General features: G+C 36.7%; 1 protein-coding gene across 4 annotated transcripts in view; it reads right to left on the reverse strand.

Annotated features, from left to right (window-relative positions):
• Positions 1-22,113, reverse strand: part of Dop1a (DOP1 leucine zipper like protein A) — a 106,383-nt gene that overhangs the window by 62,505 nt on the left and 21,765 nt on the right. For 2 of the 4 annotated variants that reach the window (XM_055602488.1, XM_055602486.1), the window contains exons 2-6: positions 14,740-14,930; positions 12,871-13,052; positions 8,417-8,587; positions 5,628-5,821; positions 4,388-4,482 (exon numbers count right to left, since the gene is read on the reverse strand). In XM_055602488.1, the coding sequence (XP_055458463.1) occupies positions 4,388-4,482; positions 5,628-5,821; positions 8,417-8,587; positions 12,871-13,052; positions 14,740-14,877 (780 nt within the window). In that variant the 5' untranslated portion in view covers positions 14,878-14,930. Of the gene's footprint in view, positions 1-4,387; positions 4,487-5,627; positions 5,822-8,416; positions 8,588-12,870; positions 13,053-14,739; positions 14,931-19,071; positions 19,126-22,113 lie in introns of all 4 variants that reach the window. The other 2 variants (XM_055602487.1, XM_055602489.1) reach the window with 2 other exon arrangements.

Consider the following 22,113-nt stretch of genomic DNA (forward strand, 5'->3'; position numbering starts at 1 on the left):
AAAGAATAAACATATAAATACAACCTTTTGAGTCTACCTAGTGTTACAAGTATGTTATGTTTTTAGGGCTGACCACTCAATACTGGGAAACCAACTGGGGCCTCTTCCTGGGAAAAATTGATTCTCTCTCTCTCAGCAGTCATTAATTGCCTCTAGCTCTTCATTTAGTGGCAGGGCCTTGTGAGATTACCACCATCCACGTAGGTTTGTCAGCTGGAGTTGTTACTGTTCAGGTCTTATTTAGGGCAGGCATGTTGACATTTCATGGCTAGAGCTTCCCTGTCATATTTACAAGATACAATCTTGAAGCAGATTTTCTGATCTCCAAGCTCTCACAGTCTTTCTACCCTTCTTTCATGATGTCCTGTGAGCCTTCGGTGTAGTGTTGTGTTATATCTGTATCAGTTAGGGCCAGGAACCCATGATCAGTTGTTCTTTGCATTTTGACCAGTTGTGAGGGGTCACTTATGAACAGCCTGAGGGTTGAAGATGCTGCAGGCAGACTGGGTTCAAGTGACTCACCAGGCTTGACCCATGTTCAGATGTGAGTAGTGGGTTAAGGCAGACTGGATCTGCCATAGGATGAGCACCTAGGGTAAGGACTAGAGGCTGATGTGGCATGAGTGGGTTGATATCAGGCAGCTGACCAGACTGGGTTGATACATAGGATATGCAATCTGGATTAGATCCTGGGGTTGGGAACAGTGCAGGGAGGACTGCTCAGACTGGGCCCTAAAGAACAATGAGCAACTAGGACTAAATCTGGAGGGTTCAGTCCTTAAAAGTGTTACGATTTGGGGCTCGTGAGATGGCTCAATAGGTAAAGGTGCTTGCCACCAACCCTGAAATCTGAGCTCATTTTTCAGAATCTACATAACCATAGAAAAAAAAAAGGAACTGAATCCTACAAATTGTCCTTGACCTCCATGTAAGTGCTATGTATACACAGACAGACACAAAACAATAAATAAATAAATGTAAAGGCTGTTTTTAAAAGGATGTGGCTTAGATCAGGCTCACCCCTCCAGATTCTTGTTCTACATTGAGGGGCTTCAGAAAGTAGAGTTCAGCTGGTGGAGGTGTGTGAGCGGGAGCTGGACTTGAAATGCAGTTGCTGCAGCAAGCTTCCACTGCCATGGATTGGGCGCCTTGTGCTGCTGTCCCTTTCCTATTACGATGATTCAAATCTCGGTGAAAGAGTAGGCTAAAATACCCCCCCACCCAGGGTGTTTAATGTCGGGTAATAGATGAGAAAAAGTTACATATATAAGTGGTATTAGCAACAAGTCTGATTGTTTAATTATATGGTAAGGTAGATCTATATATGGAAAATCTGCTCCACTGAGTACACCAGCATTTTCTAAATAACCAAACTTGTTGCAAATTCACGGATGAGTAAAAGTATCAGCTAGACTAGCAAACTATGACAAAATAGCAAACTAAAAGTTGATTTATGTTTATACATTGCAATTAACTGTTAGGCTGTAGATCTAACTTTGGTATAGTATCAAAGAAGAGTTGTACTACTAACAGAAAATATTAATGATTCCTTGATTTTTCCAACCACATAGCAATGCAACAGGGTGAGGGTTTTTTTTTTTTTTCATATATAGCAACCAAAAAGTAGCAGGTATGAGTTTTCATTTTTGTAATTTTAGGCCAATTAGTAAAAAGACTGATAAAAAAGTATGAAACTCTGCTTCTCATTAACTTCTTTTTTGAGCTGTAACATACTTTTACAAAGGTAAGATAACTCAATTATTTTGAGATAAATCAGTAGGAATTTTAAAAATTATATGATAAATAGGAATAGCACTAACTTACTCAGGAAAATGTTTAGATTCTCAGTATTTTTAAAGCATGCAATTAGCATCCTGCAACCAAAAGTTTGAAACTCCTATGCTATGTCCTCACTAGCAGACATGCAGATTAGAGGTGCTGCCTCCAAATCTTGGAAGCACCAATGTCTCCCCATCTTATCTGAGGAGAAAACTCAAGTACGAAAGAATGGAAGAAATGGTAAAGGATATAAAACTTCAATTTCAGGAGGAATGTTTCAGAAATCTACTTCACCATGGTAACCATAGTTAATATGTTATATTAAGAGTTAAGAAAGTATTCTCACTGCAAAAATAAGTATGTGAAATAATACATGAGTTAGTAATACATTCTAAAATGTTTTCCTCTCCTCTCTTTACATATATTTGAAAACATTATGGAAAAAAAAGCTCACGGATTTTGTCAATTACTAAAATAAAAATTCACGTTTTTTTGATGCTACAGATTGAACCTGGGGGCTGATGCATCTACCACTGAGCTACTCCCCAGCTAAGAAACAACTTTTTTTTTCTCTTCCCTTTTGGCCACAAGGTCTCACTACTGAATTCACCATCCTTCTGGCTTAGCTTCCTCAATGCTGGAACTACAGGCATGTGCCGCCACCACCAAATGTATGGCTAAGAAGCCACTCTTAAATATCACTAACATCACCACACATTTTGTAATATGTAAAAGATCTCTATAATCTCAACTAACACTTAGCAGTAGATATTCAGGTCAGCTTTATCTGAAGTTAAGTTAAAGAGGTCTACCAGTCCATCTACAGCATAACAGCAATCCTATTTTTGAGGTAGGTAATGAAGGCTCTGTTAAGTTATAATTAAAATCAGTACTTGCTAAGAATATATTACATGCAAGAAATGAAAAAGGTCAAATGGAGAACAAAGATGAGTATACCAGCCTGGGAGAGAGCCTAAAAATATGGCACAGTAATGGGGACAAATACTATAATAGGAGCAGAGAGAGGTGAACACTGAGAGACTACTTAACACACTACTGCTTCCTGAAACATAGCTAGGAGGTCTGGGAGAATTCTGGGTAGCAGGAATAGAAAGAACGGACAGTAGGAAAGTACAGGGACGGTTTAATTTTAATTACTGATCTAGTGAGACTACAAATTAAGTTCTTATTAATATAAGCTTAAGATTTAATTCCTAGATGCTGTGGAGGAGCCTTTCATTAGAGGGATTATTAACATGGAATGTTTCAACAGGAAAAAGGTCAAGATCAAAAGTCACTCATGAATGCTTTTCCGAAGTACCAAGCAGTGCAGGTTTAGGTTCCTGAATACATTCTTTGACTTACTCTTTGTCCTCTTTTATAAGACTTTAACAAAGTTAAAAAACAAAAACCAAACAAACAAAGAAACAAACAAAAAATCCCTCATTTTATGGTCCATTTGGCCACTCCTAAATTATAGCTTTAGCCAGCTTAGTCTACACTGAATTTTCCCAATAAGGAAAATGTGAAAGTCCAAAGGGCAGAAAAAAGGCCTTGAGGGGGGTCTCAAAACAGAAACTAGAATTAGTTTATGTCTCAACCAGTGACGACATACTCAATGAACTATAAAAGTCTTCAATTGTTATTTATTCAAAGTAAATGAAGTAATAAAAAAAAAACTGAGTAAGATAGTTTAAAAAAAAAAAAAAGCAAAAACCTTAACCAGTTATAATCAGAAGTTACTGAGCTCTCAAATAGCACCCATATGAAAATACCAAAGTCCTTCCTGCTGATTCCATTTTAAAAAGACATCTTAATTGTTTGAGATAGGACCTTATGTAGCCCTGGCTATTTTGGAACTCTTTGTTGACCAGGATGTCCTAGAACTCACAGAGACCCACCTGTCTCTGCCTCTTAAGTGCTGGAATTAAAGGGGTGTGCCAGTACTGCCCAGCATAAATTTAATTTTCAAAGCAAAAAGTCTTTGCATCTTACTATTTGTGTTAGGTATTTAGTCTCACCATTCTGAATGGACATGTTGTAGTGTTTAAGTCTCATTTTTTAAAATCAAAGTTTAAAGTTTAGTATTTTAAAAAAATGTACATAATTTCTTTTAAATTAAGGAGATTAAGTCCCAGTAATGTAACACTTCACTTGTGATTTGCCAAGTCAGTTGCTTGTATCTGTGGTGAAGTATGTAGCAAGTGGCCCAGGCACTAAATATTTGGCTCTCAAACAATGGCTAAGTCTCCTAAAGTTCTGGCATGTATGCTGGAATCACCCAAGCAAGATAAGGTACTATCAGACCTGAGTTGAAGGCTTGGGTCTCAAAGACTCTGTTTATTTATAGTTAGCAATGAGTACCTCCTGCTTTTTAAAAGTTTAGAAATTTTTTGAAATGTATAAAGTTATCTGCTTCAATTACTATATTCTTATCAAATAGTATTTTTCTTTGAAGTACTCACAAATTCTACTCCATTAAAAAGGAATTTGTTTTCTATGTATTTATAAAGAAAATATTCTAATACAGTACCTTTAAAACGACTACACATCACAGATCTATGACTTTCAAAGACTGTGTGTTGATAGCATTAGCATTTAGTTTTACCTGACTCATATGGAATGGAAAACAGAAGAGAATGAGGTCCAGTGTGCTTCTCTGTACAAGAACACTTGAGTCCTGCACTGATGTACTTACTGCTTCTACCTGAAATAAGAAAGCCTTTAGCATGCTGGAAAACAGAAAATATAACTGTTCTACTTACAGAGTACCACAATATACAAATGTTAATGTCGGTAACAGTGAGATTTTACCCTGTGCCCCATCATATCTACACAGCATGCTTTGCAAGTAGTGTAGAGTAGCTTTTCTCACACTTGCACTAAGTAGGGTGCAAGTCAAGTGTCCACTGACTGATGAAAGAATAATCACTGTGGTCCTGTCAACAAAAGAATATGGAGCAACATAAAGCAAGAAACTAATGACACACATAGAAGCATAGACTAAACTTAATTGTGTTATATATTGTGAATAAACCACACCCACAGGCCATGAGCAGTATGATTCAACTTACATTAACAATCTGGATGGGGTGAACTAAAATCAGAAACAGACCAACATTTTCAAGGATCTGAAACAGTAAAGGAGTAGCCGCAGGGGTCTGGTGATTTTGTGGGTGATATGATTTTCTTATTCTTCCTTATAATAGTGGTTAGGAGACTTTATTTATATGTAAAAATTCATACATGTGAGATGGCCCAGTTTTAGTGAGTGCAAGTAATACTTATTTAACAAAAGCTCTATGTTAAATATCAGCTTTATATTTATATAAAAACAAGACTGATAAAAAAAAACATTTAAGAACCTTTAAAAAGAAATTCCTTGCCTGTTTTAAGGCTACAGCCTCTTATAAAAACTTCCTTCTGCTACCAATCTTGAAATTCAGATACATAAAGAACATAGTCAGTGTGCTATTCTTCTTTTCAGGATTCAGCCATATTATTTTGTGTAAATGATATCTTTCTTTATAGAGAAAAGCAAGACTGAAGAGAAGGTCCACTTTGAGTTATAATAATAAATGTAGCTATGATAACAGCAGTCTATTAGTAAGCAAGACAGGAATAATTAAAATCATGGATTTGCTTGAATGAACGGGAACAGGACTAAATAATAATGTCTTTTTCATGAACAAAATTAATCTTTTAAAATGTCAATAATTATTCAGTATTTTGGCTGTTAGTTTTAATGAAAAGTGGAAAGCTCCATGAAAACAAAATCTTGCCCATGGCATGATTCTCAGAATAATCTGGAATGCCTGGCTGTAGAGAAACACTTGTAACATGACAACCTACCATGAGCTCAATGTCACTGCCAATTATATACAGCTGATCTTCCATGGAAAGCTTCCTGTTCAGATGGGCCAGAACATATGTGATTCCGGGTAAGCGCACGGCGGGACTGGTGAGCAGGCTGCCCCATAGGGCACTATAGAATGCCGACTGCTCTACAGCAGCGGCAACCTTTTCCAGCAGTGTGTTTGTTCTGGGACACACAACAGAAGGGTGAAAGAAAGGAAACATTCAGTGTCAGAGAAATCAACCATTATTCTCTTCCAAAATAAAATGACAGCATCCAGAGCTGTCATGAGCTTCACTCTGGAAACAAGTGAGCTAGCTTGGAAGAACATACTCCATAGTCATAGGACGAGATACAAGTCCTGCTTCTGCTGTGTATTAGCTGGATAAATCTGATCATTTCATCAAGTCAGTTTCCACCTATACAATGGAGAGAACAGCACTGCTGTACTTGCCTACCTTACTGGGTTGTTAAGCTACAATAAGCAATAAAGAAACATATATACAATGTATTTAATCAGTCTTCACATACCTATGCTGACTTTATACAAAACCTTAAGACATTTCCAAATGCCACTATCTGCAAACACAACATATAGTTCACAATAATGTATGACAAAAATCAAACTAAGGACATCAGTGATTGATTCTTGTTTTGGTCAAAGTAAATTCAATATATACAAGTCTATTACATTACAGTACAGTATAGTATAGTATTGAATAGTATAGTAAAGCCATATGACTCCAGTTGGTGATTTAATAGTAATATTAATGTTTGGCCTAAAGGCCTCTATGTATACACTGAAATAACACATTTATAAACTCTAGAAGAGTACGTATATGGAATACTTAAGCAAACATAATTCATAGGAGACTACAGCCAGAAAGAATTATTTAATTTTTATTTTAAATTTTAATTAGAGCTAGTAGAATTAAATGGTACTGATTCTGTACTTCCCTTAATAATTTAAAACTTATTTTAAACTGAATGAACTACCTTTATAATATACTTCTGAAATTATAAACAAATAGGTAAATTAATAAAAGCAAATAATATGGGCCAAAGAAGTGGCTCAGGGGTAAAGACACTTGTCATGGAAGCCTGTAGAGCAGATTTCCATCCCTGGAACCCACATAAAGGTAGGAGAGAATTAACTGCACAAAAGTATCCTCTCACCTACATATACATCAAGTATACAAAGACAACGATAACAATAAAGGCAATAAAGAAAATTCTTAAAAAGCAAATTATGCTATTTGGTTTTGACTACATTTTTTTCTATGTAGCCTATAAGGATAATCCAGTATTTTCAGGATTAGATTCTTATTGTATTGTGGAAATAGGTGGAACATATTAATTAGTCAGTGCACTTTATTAAATTATTTACATTTAAATCATTATGTCTATACAAGTTAAACTTAGCATTCCCCATTCTTGCTACCAAAACTCAATCTGTTTCTTTCTCCCACCCCCCCTTTTATAAAAGATTTTATGTATTCATTTAATGTTGAGTGTTCTATCTGCATGTACGCCTGCATGCCAGAAGAGGGCATCAGATGCCAGTATAGATGATTGTGAGCCACCATATAGCTGTTGAGAATTGAACTCAGAACCTCTGGAGGAGCAGACTGTCTCTCAAGCTTCTTTTTTCCCTTTTTATTCTATTTCTGGAAACAACATAAGGACATCAGGCATTGTCTGTAGCTATTAGCTCTTAAAAAGACAATAGGCTCCAAAACAGAACAGATCCTTTTCTTTAAGTATCAAGTATCACGGCACCAGGCTATTTTCTGCCATCAATAGTTTAAACATGGTTGGCACAGGGACCCACGTCACACTCTTCATTACCTGTTAGTCTATTTGTTGCATCATTATTTTAAATTATGGGTCATAATTTTTGAGTGACTTACATGTGCAAAGCACTGCACTGGCTTCATCATTACAGAAACACAAAGACAGGTATTATGCTTCATTTACAGATGAAGAAACAGAACACAATTAGAAAACATTAAAAAGTGTTCCTAAGCTCTTAAAAGATACTTTATAACAGTTTTTTATAATATGTTTTTATTGCTACTGAAATCTGTTTTGTTTGCATGTATATCTGGGTACCACATGCCCATCTAGAGCCTGTAGAAGCCAGAAAAGGATGCCATATCTCCTGGAATTGGAGTTTCAGATGGCTGTGACCCTCCAAATTGGTGCTGGGATTTGAACCAAGGTCCTCTGAAAGAGCAGCATGTGCTCTTAACTCCTGAGCCATCTCTCTACCTCCAATACTTTTTTTCTTAATTCTTAATGTGTATAGTGAATGCTTTGTCTGCATGTATGTAGCATAGTAAATGAATGCCTGGTACCCAAGCAGGCCAGAAGAGAGCATCAGACTCCATGAAACTGGAGTTATACATAGTTGTGAGCTGCCACTCGAGTGCTAGGATTACGAGGTAGGTTTTCTTTAAGAGTTGCCAAAGCCCTTAACTGCTGAGCTATTTCTCCAGTCCCATGCTACTGCTGTGTTTTTCTTTTTCTTTTCTCTTTGAGACAGGATTTCTCTGTGTAGCCTTAGCTGTCCTGGACTCTGTAAGACCAGGCTGGCCTCAAACTCACAAGGATCTGCCTGTCTCTGCCTCTGCCTCCCCGAGTGCTGGGATTAAAGGCGTGAGCTACTGAAATCTTAATGTGTTATGTTGATGCATCTAGAATAATTAATTGTGTGATGTTAAAACACATTTAATGACTAATTCATCATTTGCAGTACCCACGTGGACCAAATACATTTACCTCTCATAATACTCTGATCCTTCTTCTAAGCCAGGAAGAATTCCAGTCAGCAATCCCTGGAGACCAGGCTTCAGAGTCTTCCCCAAAGGCAGATAATATATCTCATACAAACTGAGCAGTGTTGGTTTCACAGACATAGCAGCATTGGCAAGAAGAGGAAACAACCCAGAACTGTTAAAAAATGAAAGATGTAAAACAGCACCAACATTAATTTATAGGCAATTATATAATCATATCCTCTATTTTTGATGAAACAGGTTACAGCAGATGATTAAATAGTATCTATTAATGACTTCTACATGTTAAACCAAACCAGTTCTCTCACCTGAGTTTCATATACATGAAACTCACTAGTTGTTTTACAAAGTCCTTATATTCCACAATACCAAACAAGAATTCTCATCTTTTTCAGAAGGCTGCATTTTTCCCTCTATAACTAGCCTTTTAAAATATGGCATCTGTTATTTTCTGGCTAAAATGTACATATCTAGAAGCAATGTCTGCCTCTACTATAAAAATGTCTCTTCCATGACTCATGTGTGGTGGTGCATGCTTTTAATCTCAGAACTCAGGAGGCAGAGGAAAGTGGATCTCTGTGAGTTCAAAACTAGCTTGGTCTACATAGTGAGTTCCATGACAGTCAGGGCTATTTAGAAAGACCATGTGTAAAGCAAAACAAAACAAAACAAAACAAAACAAATCAAATCAAATCAAATTTCCTCCAACCATCAACCACTGGCCATGTTCTCTCTTAAGGGTTCCCTTCTAGATAATTCCTGTGTAAATTCTTCCTATCTCATCTGTGTAATTACTTAGCAGAGACCGCCATGTTTTCATCACCTTGTCCTAAGAGGGAGAAACTGGCCTGAAGTTCTTACAAAACATACATACACACACACACAAAACGAACGAACAAACAAACAAAACACCACAGCACTTGGCCTTCCATCCTGGTCAAATGTAATGAAGATGAAGGACAGTCTTGTTTTGCTATGATATATTAGGAGTCAGAAATTAGTTTTTCTTTTTTTATCCCAAAGCCGGATCACAAAATCTGGACTTTCTCTTTCCAGAGGTAGATCATGGAAATTAATTTTTCCCTGCCATTTTGACTTGGGTTTAGCTGTAAAGGAAGTCTTTTTTTTTTTTTTTTAACCCATATCAGGGAGATTTTTAATTGTTGACGGATTTTATAATAATATATGTGCATTCCACAGGAATATATAATATACAATATTTTAGGGATTACATGCCATTTCTGTCCATTACTCTTATGCCAATTCAGTCAGGAAAAAAATGTACTTTAAAAAATGTTTCCATTGCAAGTACAACTTTTCAACAATAATCTCACTTTCATCTACTTTGATTGACAGTAGATCAGAAGATTGTCATTTCAAAAAGGATCCTACCCAAACCTGTTAGGAAGTAATGTGCACAGAGGTACTAAAAATGAAGGAAGGCAGACTGTGCTGGCTTTCCTGCTCAGTATGTTACCGTTTAGCACTAGAGCACACTTTTTTTTTTTTTTTTTTTTTGGTCTAATAATGTTTTTATATGGTTGTTCCTGCATTAGGTTTACCTACCCAATGAAGGATCCATAAAACCCAAAAAAGACAGGGGGTTCAGAGTTTCTGGATAATGAATATGTAAAGCCTTGTGGGAAGATAAAAAAGAACTCATCCACATTCTGGAAAGCTGTGTAACCCAGCTCTGAATGAGGACCTTCATTTGTATATCTGTGTCCCTTAAAATACATTTTATGACAGCCAATGAATATGTTTCTCTAAATTCTATGAGATACTTTAGCAAATTAATTGAACCTAAAGAGGGAGTTGTATAGACCACAACTTGTAGATTGTTGGTTACAGTTCAGAAGACCTGGACTTGTTTGTGGTGTGAGAATAAGAAACAGTCTTACTGGGTTGCCAACGTGTGAGATTTGATGGTATCTGTAGAAAGACAGTGTAAGAACCAGGCTGGACTATAGGATGCCCAGCTGAAGTCCTCTGAAGAGCTTGTTTGCTTGCTAATGGAGAAGAGTCCTCACATAATTGGGAATCATACAGATGATCTATATTGTGAGTTGGATAATCTTAGAGATTTTTTTCAGCCCAGTACATGAAATCTTAGAAGCTGCATGTGATGTCATTTCTTTAATGTATTTTAAAATAGCCACTCTAATACTGTATGAAGAGGAGTATGAGAAGCTAATAACAGTCTACACCAGCAATTAGAGCAGTGACAAAGCCCAGAATAAAGCTGATGCTCACTTGGACTGGCAGATGCCAGTGAGGTAGACCGGTGCACAGAAACACATCAGGGAGCAATACGTAGATTTCTAGGCCCACTGTAATAAGTACTTTCTGTATATTAACAACCCTCTGAGACTTGTAGTATCATTTCCATTTTGTAGATGAGGGCACAAAGGAAAAAAAAAGGTCTGTGACCATACAATTCATTTCATGCCCCCACTCTTAATCACTGTGAGATAGAACTTCCAAGGAGACTGCACAGGAAGTAGGAGAATATATGCAGATGTGCAACAAGATGTACAACTCACATTTCATGCTTGTGCAAAGGGACTGATGGTGACACCTTTTACAGATCTTTAGTACAATGTACAAAGAGCTTATGGGAAGGGTAGATTTATTTTAAATAGGTAGAGTGCAGTGAATTTAAAGATAGACATAGATGTTAGGGTTAGTCTGATGTTCTATGTATACAAATGCTGAATTCTGGGCCCTGAGATCTGGTTGCAATCTAGATGAGTGCATTGCCATGTACTCTGATCAATGTTGTGCAAACTTACCTCCCCAATTATCTCTGATTGGTTAATAAAAAAGCTGGACAGCCTATGGCTGGGCAGACGAGAGGTATGTGGAATTTCCATTCTTGGGCTTGGGATCTCAGGCAGAGACCAGGAGGTGGAAGACAAGAAAGGAAGAAGGGATAGAGAGAGGATGTTGCCATGAGGAATTGACCTGACGGGCCAAAAACAGCCTAGACAGAATGTATGGCAAGTATATTTTGGGGTGTGTGGCTGGGAAGTAGCCAGACTAGCTTAGAGGATTAATATTAAAGAATATCTGCCCAGTTATTGAGCCTAAATATTATTAATAAATGTAATAAGTCGGGGCTGGAGAGATGGCTCAGCGGTTAAGAGCACTGTCTGCTCTTCCAAAGGTCATGAGTTCAATTCTCGGCGATCACATGGTAGCTCACAACCATCTATAATGTGAACTGATTCCCTCTTCTGGCAAGTGTAAATGCAGATAGAACACTCATATACATAAAATAAATAAATCTTTAAAAAATCTAATAAGTCTTTTATTTGGGAGCTAGAGTGGGTGAATAAAAAAGCCTCCCCCCCCCGCCCCCACAAATTAACCACATATGGGATGACTAAGCCAGGAGTCTAAAGCTAGGGTCAATACTTGAGGCATCAATTTGGAGTCAAAATAAACAAACCATGGTTATCAGGTGTGCTAGGAAATACGGAGATGCAACTCAAAAGACACAAGTCAGCAAGAAAGGTCCGGAGAACTGTGTGATGAGGGAATATGTGAGTCTGCTTCATTAGCATATGTACCATATATCTTCACATTATACACTTTATATACACATGGTAAGCTAAAGAAGTTAACTAGGGGATATGCTTATTCAATGAGACCATAAGAAGGCCCAGAACCAAGGGATCCCTAAGACATGGCAGATATTGAGTTAGGGTGGAAGAGGAAAGGGTGGTAAAAGACAATGAAAAAGATTAAAGAAAATGCTATTGCATAGAAGTCAAAGGGAAAGATAGTCAAAGAATGGTTAATGATGTTAAAGCTACTGAAAACCAAGGTATTTTATTTTCTGAGGAGTAGCTGCCAACCTTAAAAAGGCAGAATGCCAGCTGGGCAGTGGAGCTGCACGCTTTTAATCCTAGCACTAGGGAAGCAGAAGCAGGTGGATCTCTGTGAATTTGAAGCCAGCCTGGTCTGCAGAGTGAGTTCAAGACAGCCAAAACTATACACAGAGAAACCCTGTCTTGAAAAACAAAAAACAAACAAAAAAAAAATTAAAATGCCTAATTATTGCCTAACAATTTTGAAAGACAACTTTATAAATAACATCTAAGAATAAAACACAACTTAAAAATATTTCTCTTTTTTCTAAATTATTTAATTCAAATATTTAACACATATAGAAAGAAACAATTTTCAAATATTTAATTTTATTTTACAAAGGTTAAATAGTTCAGACATATATATAAATACATATTTGGAGACAAGGTCTTATTATGCAGCCTTGGTTGGTCGAAAACTCGCTATGTAGACCAGGTTGGCTTTGAACACATAAGAGCTCTCTCTGCCTCTACCCTCCCAGGGGTTGGAACTAAAGGCATGTACCACCATACCTACCTAGAAATGCGTATTTATATTGTACAGGAGTAATAAAATTACTCTTACCTATATAAAAAAAGGTCTTTGGCAAGTCGCTTAGGTCCGATGATTTTGAAGATGATTTCGTATGTTTCAAGTGCCTTCCGATGCACTCCACCCGGCAATGCTGGATGAAGACATTGAGCTAGGCGTTTGCCTATGGTCAGTTTTTTGGGTACCACCTGGTACTTGGCATTATTTTGTAAAACCTTGAAGAAAATAATTTTAGTGCAACTGAGAAAAATGCCTCATTTTATTACTGTTTTCTTATAAAAATACCACAGAAAATTTTTGAAACTTTATCAGTATATACTTATAGACAATATATAATTATATACTTAATATATAATTAAAATAGAAGAAACTAAAAGTATTATACTGTTAAGAAATACACCCATTATATGGCAACAAAAATAGTCTTTTAAGGAATGAATAGTTTGTACAAAATGAGTAGAAAATAAAGGCACAGATTTTTACAAATCCTTACTATCTGTCATGAGACAGAAAATCATGGTTGCTCCTCTGGTTGGGGGGTTATATATAGAAACTGACAGTCAAAGGAAATATAATAGAAAAGTCAGCACTAGAGTTGCCAGTCATTAAATTTATACTGAAATATATGTTTTGACTACATAAACAAATGTATATAATATATATATATGTATGTATATTCATGTCTATCTCTGTGTGTGTGTCTGAGTGTACACACACATACACACTTATAAATATCCTTGGCTTGTCCCAACATGTTTTATATTCGTTTCATCTGTAATCTTAGTACATTACTTTTTGTTATTTGGATATAGTAAAGTGTTTTCATAAATACTAATTAAAGTATAAAAGCTAATTATGGTCTTAATTAGTGTAACTATGTCCATAATTCAAAGAATTTCTTTTGAATAGTTTCTAAGAGGCCTGAAAAATGGGACTTTTAGCAATCTTTCAGCAAGACAAAGAACCTAAGTTCCTGAAAGCAGAACCATACTATGGAGCAATTACAAGATGTTATAAAGAGATGAAGTTTTCAAAGCTCACTTGGTAGATGGTGGGAGTAAATGTGCAACCAGGTGCTTGTTATTATTATTCCATTTTAAGGTAAACCCTTAGTGGAAATGAAAGCTTTTCTTTCTTATATTATGATGATGCTCAGATCTTGCAATCTATTATCCTGGCCATCTATGTTAAGATTTCTTTTCTAATAAATGCATGTGAAGCTATTTGAATTTAAAACAGTTATTGTAAAAGTATTCTTTGTCACTCAGCCTTTTCAATATTTAGAAGCATCCCCAATCACTAAGACCAACAATCATACAACTGTGTGAAGGAAGAAAAGTGTGACTGAAATTAAAACAAAATTGGGTCAAAACAGGAAGCCAAGAGTTGATCGGTAACCTTTCTACAGGAACTTGGCTAAAACCAGACCTACATTAAGAAGAAGACTCATTTCAAGTAAAGTTCTAAGGCCTAGGGACTATATTTAAAACTGTCTTTGTGAACAGTACTGATTTGTAAGTAAGCTTACCTAGTTATAAAATGTTTATTGTTGCTGCATTTACACCATTAGGAAAGGATGCTGCAGTCATTATTTTTTTATTTTGGGGCCAGAAACTCCAGAATCTTATCTGACATCAATTACAAAAACTTAAACTCACAATAACATACATGGTTGTTCTCTGTCTTATGCTACTACTAATTGTATCTTTTAAGTAGTATCGTTTCTTTGAGAGAATGACTAAAGTGTTAGTACTATGCCTAACTACATAGGCATGAACTCATGAGGTAAAATGCCATTTATGAACGCTGAGGTTTGGTTACAGTTAGCTAAATCTTGTATAAATAGGTATAAACCGATTTCTGATTTTTACTCCTTTTACTAAATGGATAAGAAAGGCATACCTTGTTGAGTTTTCCAAGTGCTGATATTAAATCTGCCCACTCACTGGAGTATTCAAAATTCTTTAGTGCTTTGTCAATTGCAGCTACATAGTTTCTGTATTTGGAGTCACTCAATAACTCCAGCTCTTCTGTGTTCATCCTCCCACTGTGTCCCACTAGAGACCAGTTCCAAAGTTATGCAAAGTCATTCCCTACAAGAGATTTCAGAGGAAGCAAAGTTACACAGTAAAGTATGAAAGTGGGTTCATAGAGTCTCATTAATTTTACAGTTTCTTTAACAGAAGCACTCCAAATTCCAGCCAGCTAGGGTACAGGGTGATATTAACAGTCAAAGTGAAAACTGGTATTTAAACTTATTTAGGCATATAAAAAGAAAAGTTCTGATTACTTCATGTTATTTCTGCCATATTTGTTGATGAAACATTTCAGATATACATCCTTTTCTATTTTGATAGCAAAATTTATAAAAATTATAGTTAAAATGAACACATCAAAGATATACAGAGAAAGAGAGAGAAAAATGTCTACTTTAAAGATCCAATGTATTAATTAATAGTGATCATCTAGAATGAAGGACCATCAGCTATTTGGAATTGAAGCTGACTTTGGGTATAATGGACAAGAATATATGACAGTTTCAATCCAGCCACAAATTCCATGATCTTCCTTTCTCAAGTATGCCTCGTCCTCCAGTCCTCTGGTTTAGACACGGACTTAGTGATAACAATAAAGCAGATGAGATAATGGCAGGAGCCAATAGGTAACAAAGGCACTTCAGCTTAAGACTCTTAGATAACTTATTTCTGGTACAAGCCAGCTACCATGTGAGGAAGACACCTCAAGAAGCTTTCTGGAGTTGAACCTATAATGAAGAACTGAGGCTTTGTGTCACAGCCATGAAAGTGAGTAATTTTAAAAAGATCCTCTATCATCAGCTAAGTCTGGATTTCAATGCAGACTGAACTGACACTCTGATGTCACTCTACAAGAAATTCCCAAATCTGTACTATGCAAATTCACTCAGATGTGCAACAGGGTTCTCCCCACACCACTGAGCTTGGGGGTTGTTACATCACAATAAATAGTAAGACTTAACGGAGGTGAGTGTGAGGTCTCTTCCACTTTTACATTTTTGCCTTAACTTCTGTCTGCATCATTCCATACCAGCTGAATTCTGGGCCTCTAAGAAAGTCTAAGAATAGGCATTAGGGGCTCCCAAGACAATTTGATGGAGTAAAAATATTTTTTTCAATAATCTTCTTTTCAAGATAACAGATACACTTACAAAACTGAAGTTGACTCCTTTTTCAAACTTGTACAAAAATTTACTTAAAAAAAATCACAATGTGCAGAATTATGAAATTCTTAGAGAAAAATATAGGAGTAAATTTTCAGGTCCTAGAGATAAACAGTCTTTTAAGAAATAATATAAAAAAGTAACCAAAGGGAAAAAGAAATCCACTGTATCGATATTTAAAATTTTGTGCTGCAAGACATACATACCATCAAGAAAGTGAAAAGAGAACTAAAAGAGTGGGGGAACATCTATTTTCAATATATCTAATCAAGTACTTGAACTGGTATATAAAAAATTCCCTTTCACTAAAAGAAAACAAGTCTTAAAAGAGACAAAGTATGTAAGCAGACATATTTACAAAGAAAATATGCAGATACACAATACAAAACTGTAATAATGGGACTCACTGAGATTCATACCAAGGTAGTTTACTAGTTAAAGGCAGACATTAGCGAAATTCTATGCAAGATGTTTTGTTGACAATCTACGGTTTCTCCCCTCTCAGTATGGACAGAGCCTAAAGCCTTCCCTGTAACATTTTAACACTGAGATGCATCCTCAGCCCTTCTAAATTTTACACTGAGACAGGGCCTTGCTATGCTGCCCAGACTGGACTCAGACTTGTGACCCTCCTGCCTCATTTTTCCCAAGCACCTGACATTACAGGTATGTTTCCTCTAATATTAAAAACAAAACAAAACAAAACAAAAAAAACACCATAAGCATATACAAAACAATATGTTTTAGATGAAAAAAATAAAAAGCAGGACACATGAAAACAAAGCCATAACTTTGGACAACAAAACCTCTAAAAATGATGAGGATATTCATTGAATGAACATAATTAAAACATTTCAAGTTTTGTTTTCAAGTGAACAGAATGAGAAAGCATCAGCTCTTTAAAGGCATATGCATGTACTATAATAAATTTGAATAAGTAAATCTAATAATGTGCTGTATTAGCAGTCAGTGGAGTAAATAAAGTACATGCATAAGTTTTGCTGATAGAGACAATTTCTTTCCTTAGCAAGATTTCCTGCTTAAGACAGAACACATTCATTGAAGATACACGATCAGTGCTCAGGGTACCTAAAAAAGTTAACCTGAGAAGCAATTCAGTAGCAATCCCCACTCATGAAAATAGGTGTCACTTATCAATACACAGAGGAATAATATAATTTTTAAACAATAATACCTCAATTGATTTGTTCTTCAGAAAACTTTTGTGTCAGAAAAAAGCTGATCAGCCGGGCACAGGGAGGCAGAGGCAGGCGGATCTCTGTGAGTTCAAGGCCAGCTTAGTCTACAAAGTGAGTCCAGGACAGCCAGGGCTACACAGAGAAACCCTGTCTAGAGGGGGTGGGGTGGGGAAATGAGGACAAAATAACAAACCAACCAACCAACCAACCAACCAAAACAAAACAAAAAACTAATGAATGACCAGCTAAATTTGTGGAGCTTGTAATTAACATGTGTTTGCCTCCCTGTAACATTGAATTATGTTAAGAACAAAAAAAAAAAAAAAAAAATTCTAGGGGCTAGGAAGATGTAGATTCCCAGAACCTATGTCAAAAGCCAGCCAATGGGCTGGAGAGGTGGCTTAGGAATAAAGTTCTTGCTATGCAATTAACAAACCTGAGTTTGGAACCTCAGGATTAGGTAAAAACTGGTCACAGTGGAATGTGTCTATGACTCCAGTGCTGTATAAAGGTGGACACAGGCAGATCCTGTGGGTTTTTTGGCTAGCCATTATAGCTCCAGGTTCAATGAGAAAGCTTGTCTCAAAAATTAAGTAGAGAAACAAGTGAGGAAGACATCTCACTGTCAACCTTCACATACCCATATACACCCATATATCATTCACATACCAATACATAATTTTAAAATTTAAAAAGCTTGGTGGTATGTGTTTGTTATTCTAACGCTGAGAACAGAGAGAGATTAATCCCTGGGGCTCACTGATCAGCCAGTCTTGACTCCTTGGCAAGTTCTTAACAACAAAACAAAAACAACAAACAGTAAAAATTTTAAAAAGGACAATGTTGAGAAATAATGACTTTTCTGATACAAAAACCAAATCGAAATAAAAGCCATTAGAAATCATTTTCAATCCCAAGCTCTAACTCTTATTTTTGGATTTATTTATTTATTTATTTATTGGGGTGTGTGTGTGTGTGTGTGTGTATGTGTTTGTGTGTGTGTAGTCTATCTTTCATAATGAAATATTTTACAGTTTTGCTTATAAAATATCAAATAAAATATTCTGATTTCATAAGAATTTGCTTTCAGAGTTCTCATAAGATTGCTTTTTAATGTGAGCAAAAAAACGCCTGTCATGAGCCAGATGATGATATGAACTTTGAAATCATATTTAATCTATTCTAACATTTTCTAAAATTTGACTATTAACATACACAAAACTGTACTTTTGATAAAAAAAGTGTCATTCTAAAGGAAAGCCAATGATTCTGAATAATTAATAAAGCATTTATTAACTGATAGAGACATTCATAGAATAAAGGTCGGAAGGAATGAAAGCAGAAAAGACTCAGCAGTTAAGAGCACTTGCTGCCCTTGAAGAGGACCCGAGTTCAGCTGCCAGCACCTACCTCAGGATGCTCACAACTGGCTGTAACTCTAGATATGACATGATCTGATCACTCCTACCACAGACATGTGCACACAGTTATTTATAAAGAAGTATGCCTTTTCCCAAGAAAGGCTGTGGCAGACAGAAACAAACCAAAACATTAAACCAAACATTTAATACAAGAGCCAGGCATGGTAGGAATGCCTTTAATCCCAGCAGGTGGATCTCATTGAGTTTAAGGCCAGCCTGGTCTACACAGTGAGTTTTAGGCCAGCCAAGGCTACCCAGTGAGCAAGACTCTGCCAAACAAAGAACTACAAGCAACCCAAGAAGTATTCAATAAAAGGACATTTTATAAAAATTCAGAGCATAAGAATGCAATAAAAGTAGAATCTCAGAACATATTAGTCAAGATATTCTGAGTACAAAATTTAAAGTTCCTTACCAGATGAATGACTTGAACCAAGCATTTAGTTTTCTCAAGTCTGAGTTTCCACATCTATAAAGAGAGATATGACCTAGTTCAAAGCTTGTCAAAACTAAATAAATCATATATTAAAGCTATTAGTGTTAGCATACAGGCGGTCCAACTGACCTGCCTTCAGGAGCCCTTCAGGGCCCTAGCAACCTCTGACAGCTTCACCTGCCAGGTGCGCTTTAGGTGTGTGCTGGATAAAAAAAATTCTTATAAGCTACGAGGTCAGATGGACTCCATATAAGTACTACCAATCAGCAGTCTAAATTTTCCCAACTCTTGCCTATTTCAGAGGGTGGGATTTCTCCCCCTTTCCTTAATTTTGGGACTCCCCTCCCCCAACTACCAAAACCATGGGTCCAAAAGTTTCAAATGTTAACCTAAAGAAGAAATTTCTCCCTAACCTACTTAACTGTCTTCTGCCCAAATATATGTATACACATCCAGTATCCTGTCAAGTCCAGGTGCTTTCCCACATCCAAGGCAGCTATCCATAGGTGCTCCAGTCTGACCTTGCAGATTTAGTCAGCTGGACCTGTATTTTCCTTCCTAGATGCAGATGTTCTCAAAGATCCTGGGCAGCAGTAAACAGCTAGCTCTCCCAGGACTGTGCCAGGGCCCCATTTGCTTAGGATCCCCAAAGATGCCCTATCCCTCGAGTCAGGAGGAAGCAGGTTTTTTGTTTTGTTTTGTTTTGCTTAATTTCAAGTTATTTATTTCACATACCAGTTATCAATACACATCCTACTAAGTGGTCATTTTGAACACAGCATTCTCATTCCTGCCTGCTCCTTATTTTTAATTAAATAAAAAGTGTATCAAAGCAGATGCTGAGGCTCATAGCCAAACTTTGGGCAGAGTGCAGAGAATCTTGTGAAATAAGGGGAAGATAGAAAGACCTGGAGGGGACAGAAGCTCCACAAGGAGAGCAACAGAACCAAGAAATCTGAGCACAGGGGTCTTTTCTGAGACTGATACTCCAACCAAGGACCATGCATGGAGATAACCTAGAACTCCTGCACAGATGTAGCCCATGGCAGCTCAGTATCCAAGTAGGTACCCTAGTAAGGGGAACAGGGACTGTCTCTGACATGAACTCAGTTGCTGGCTCTTGGATCACCTCCCCCTGAGGGGGAAGCAACCTTATCAGGCCACAGAGGAAGACAATGCAGAAAGTCCTGATGAGACCTGATAAGCTAGGGTCAGATGGAAGGGGAGGAGGACCTCCCCTATCAGTGAACTTGGAGAGGGACATGGGAGGAGATGAGGGAGGGAAGGTGGGGTTGGGAAGGAATTAGAGAGAGGGCTACAGCTGGTATACAAAGTAAATAAACTGTAATTAATATATATATAATTATATATATATATATATATATATATATATATATATATATATATATATAATTAAAAATTTAAAGAGTGAGGAATGTTGGTGAGATTTAGCTGGCCCTTCACGGGCCTGGCAATATCTAAAGTGGCAGCAGCCAGTAAAAAGGACCCACCAGTCACTGCACACTCTCTTAATCTCAGTCTGGTTCTGTCTCTTATCTGTTTCTCTTGATCTGTCTCTTCGGTATTTCTGTCTCTTTTTCTCTCTACTCTCATGGCTCACTTAGGCTCTAACCCTCTCCCCTTCCTCCCAAATAAACCTTCTTGTACCAGACTTATTGTGTGTCATGTAATTCCTTACATATATTATAGCAATCCTAATGCTTGTGATAGAAAATGCTAAAAACAATCCAGTTATTCCTTCCATCACTTCCTATTAAATCAACACAATACTAGGGAATATGCTAATTATGGGCAAATACATTATAATTAAGCATTGGTTGTAACTATGAGTTGTTGGCAACAAAGTATGAAACTCACTCTCTTATCATAAATGGTTTTGTGAACACAAATTAAAATGTAGCCCTTTTTAAAATATGCTTGTTTGTGACTTTACTAGTCAAGCTCTTTGAGTTTCATATCAATGGATTCAAGCAATGACCTGATGGAAACATTCAGAACAGAAAATAATACACCTGTACTCTTTCTTTTCTTCCTCCACCCCCCTTTTTTTTTGGCACAGGGTGTGGGTGGGGTGTCCTGGGAATTGAACCCAGATCTCTTTAATACTAATATGCACTCTACCACCAAACTATACCATTAGTCCTCTCTGGACTTTTTTTTTATGTCATCAACCACTAACTGATATAGTATAATAATTATTCTAACAGTATTTACATCATAGTAATAATTTTAAGTACCTTGAAGTGATTAAACATGTATAGGAAGATGTGTTTAGGCTATTTATACATATAACACAGTCATTCAAAAGGAGCTTGAGTCGTTGCAGGTTTGGTATGAGTAGGCCTGAGGCTCCGGGAATTGCTCCCTTGGAATAGAAAATGACTGCACTTAACACATCTGTTGATGATTTGAGTAATGGGTGCAGCCATACTTAGAAGTAAGATCACTAACAAGATCCACAACTAAGGTACAGAACACTTCCATGCACCCTAAACTGACCATCATATAACCACTTCTGTCTCTTCCACAAATGATTTCTGTTTATTTATTTTTTTAAATCCCAGTCTTCTATGGAATAAACTACTTCATTTAACTTGTTACTATGCTGCCATCAAAATCATGTTGAAATTTAATTCCTAATAGGAGGTATTAAGAGGTGTGATCACTGGTCATTAGGTCACCGTGGCTATGCCTTCATCTGTGGATTAATCCATTACTAATGAGTAAAAATATTCATGGGTTTACTGGTTTATCCCAAGACTGGGTCTGCTATAAGAATCAGTTTGTTTTCCTTAACCCATGTGAGGTACAGCCTCAGGACTCTGCTATGAGTTCCCACCAGAAAGAGAGACCTCATCAGATGTGATGCCTTAACTCTGGACCTCCCAGCTATCATAACCTTGCACTGAACAAAATTTTACTCTATAAATTACTCAGTGTACAACATTGTAGCTTCAGGCCCTAGAAAGTTGAAATAAAAAATTCTGATTTATTTTCTTA

This window comes from Psammomys obesus, unplaced genomic scaffold, assembly GCF_907164565.1.
Source record: "Psammomys obesus unplaced genomic scaffold, mPsaObe1.curated_primary_1811, whole genome shotgun sequence".
NCBI classification, from domain to species: domain Eukaryota; kingdom Metazoa; phylum Chordata; class Mammalia; order Rodentia; family Muridae; genus Psammomys; species Psammomys obesus.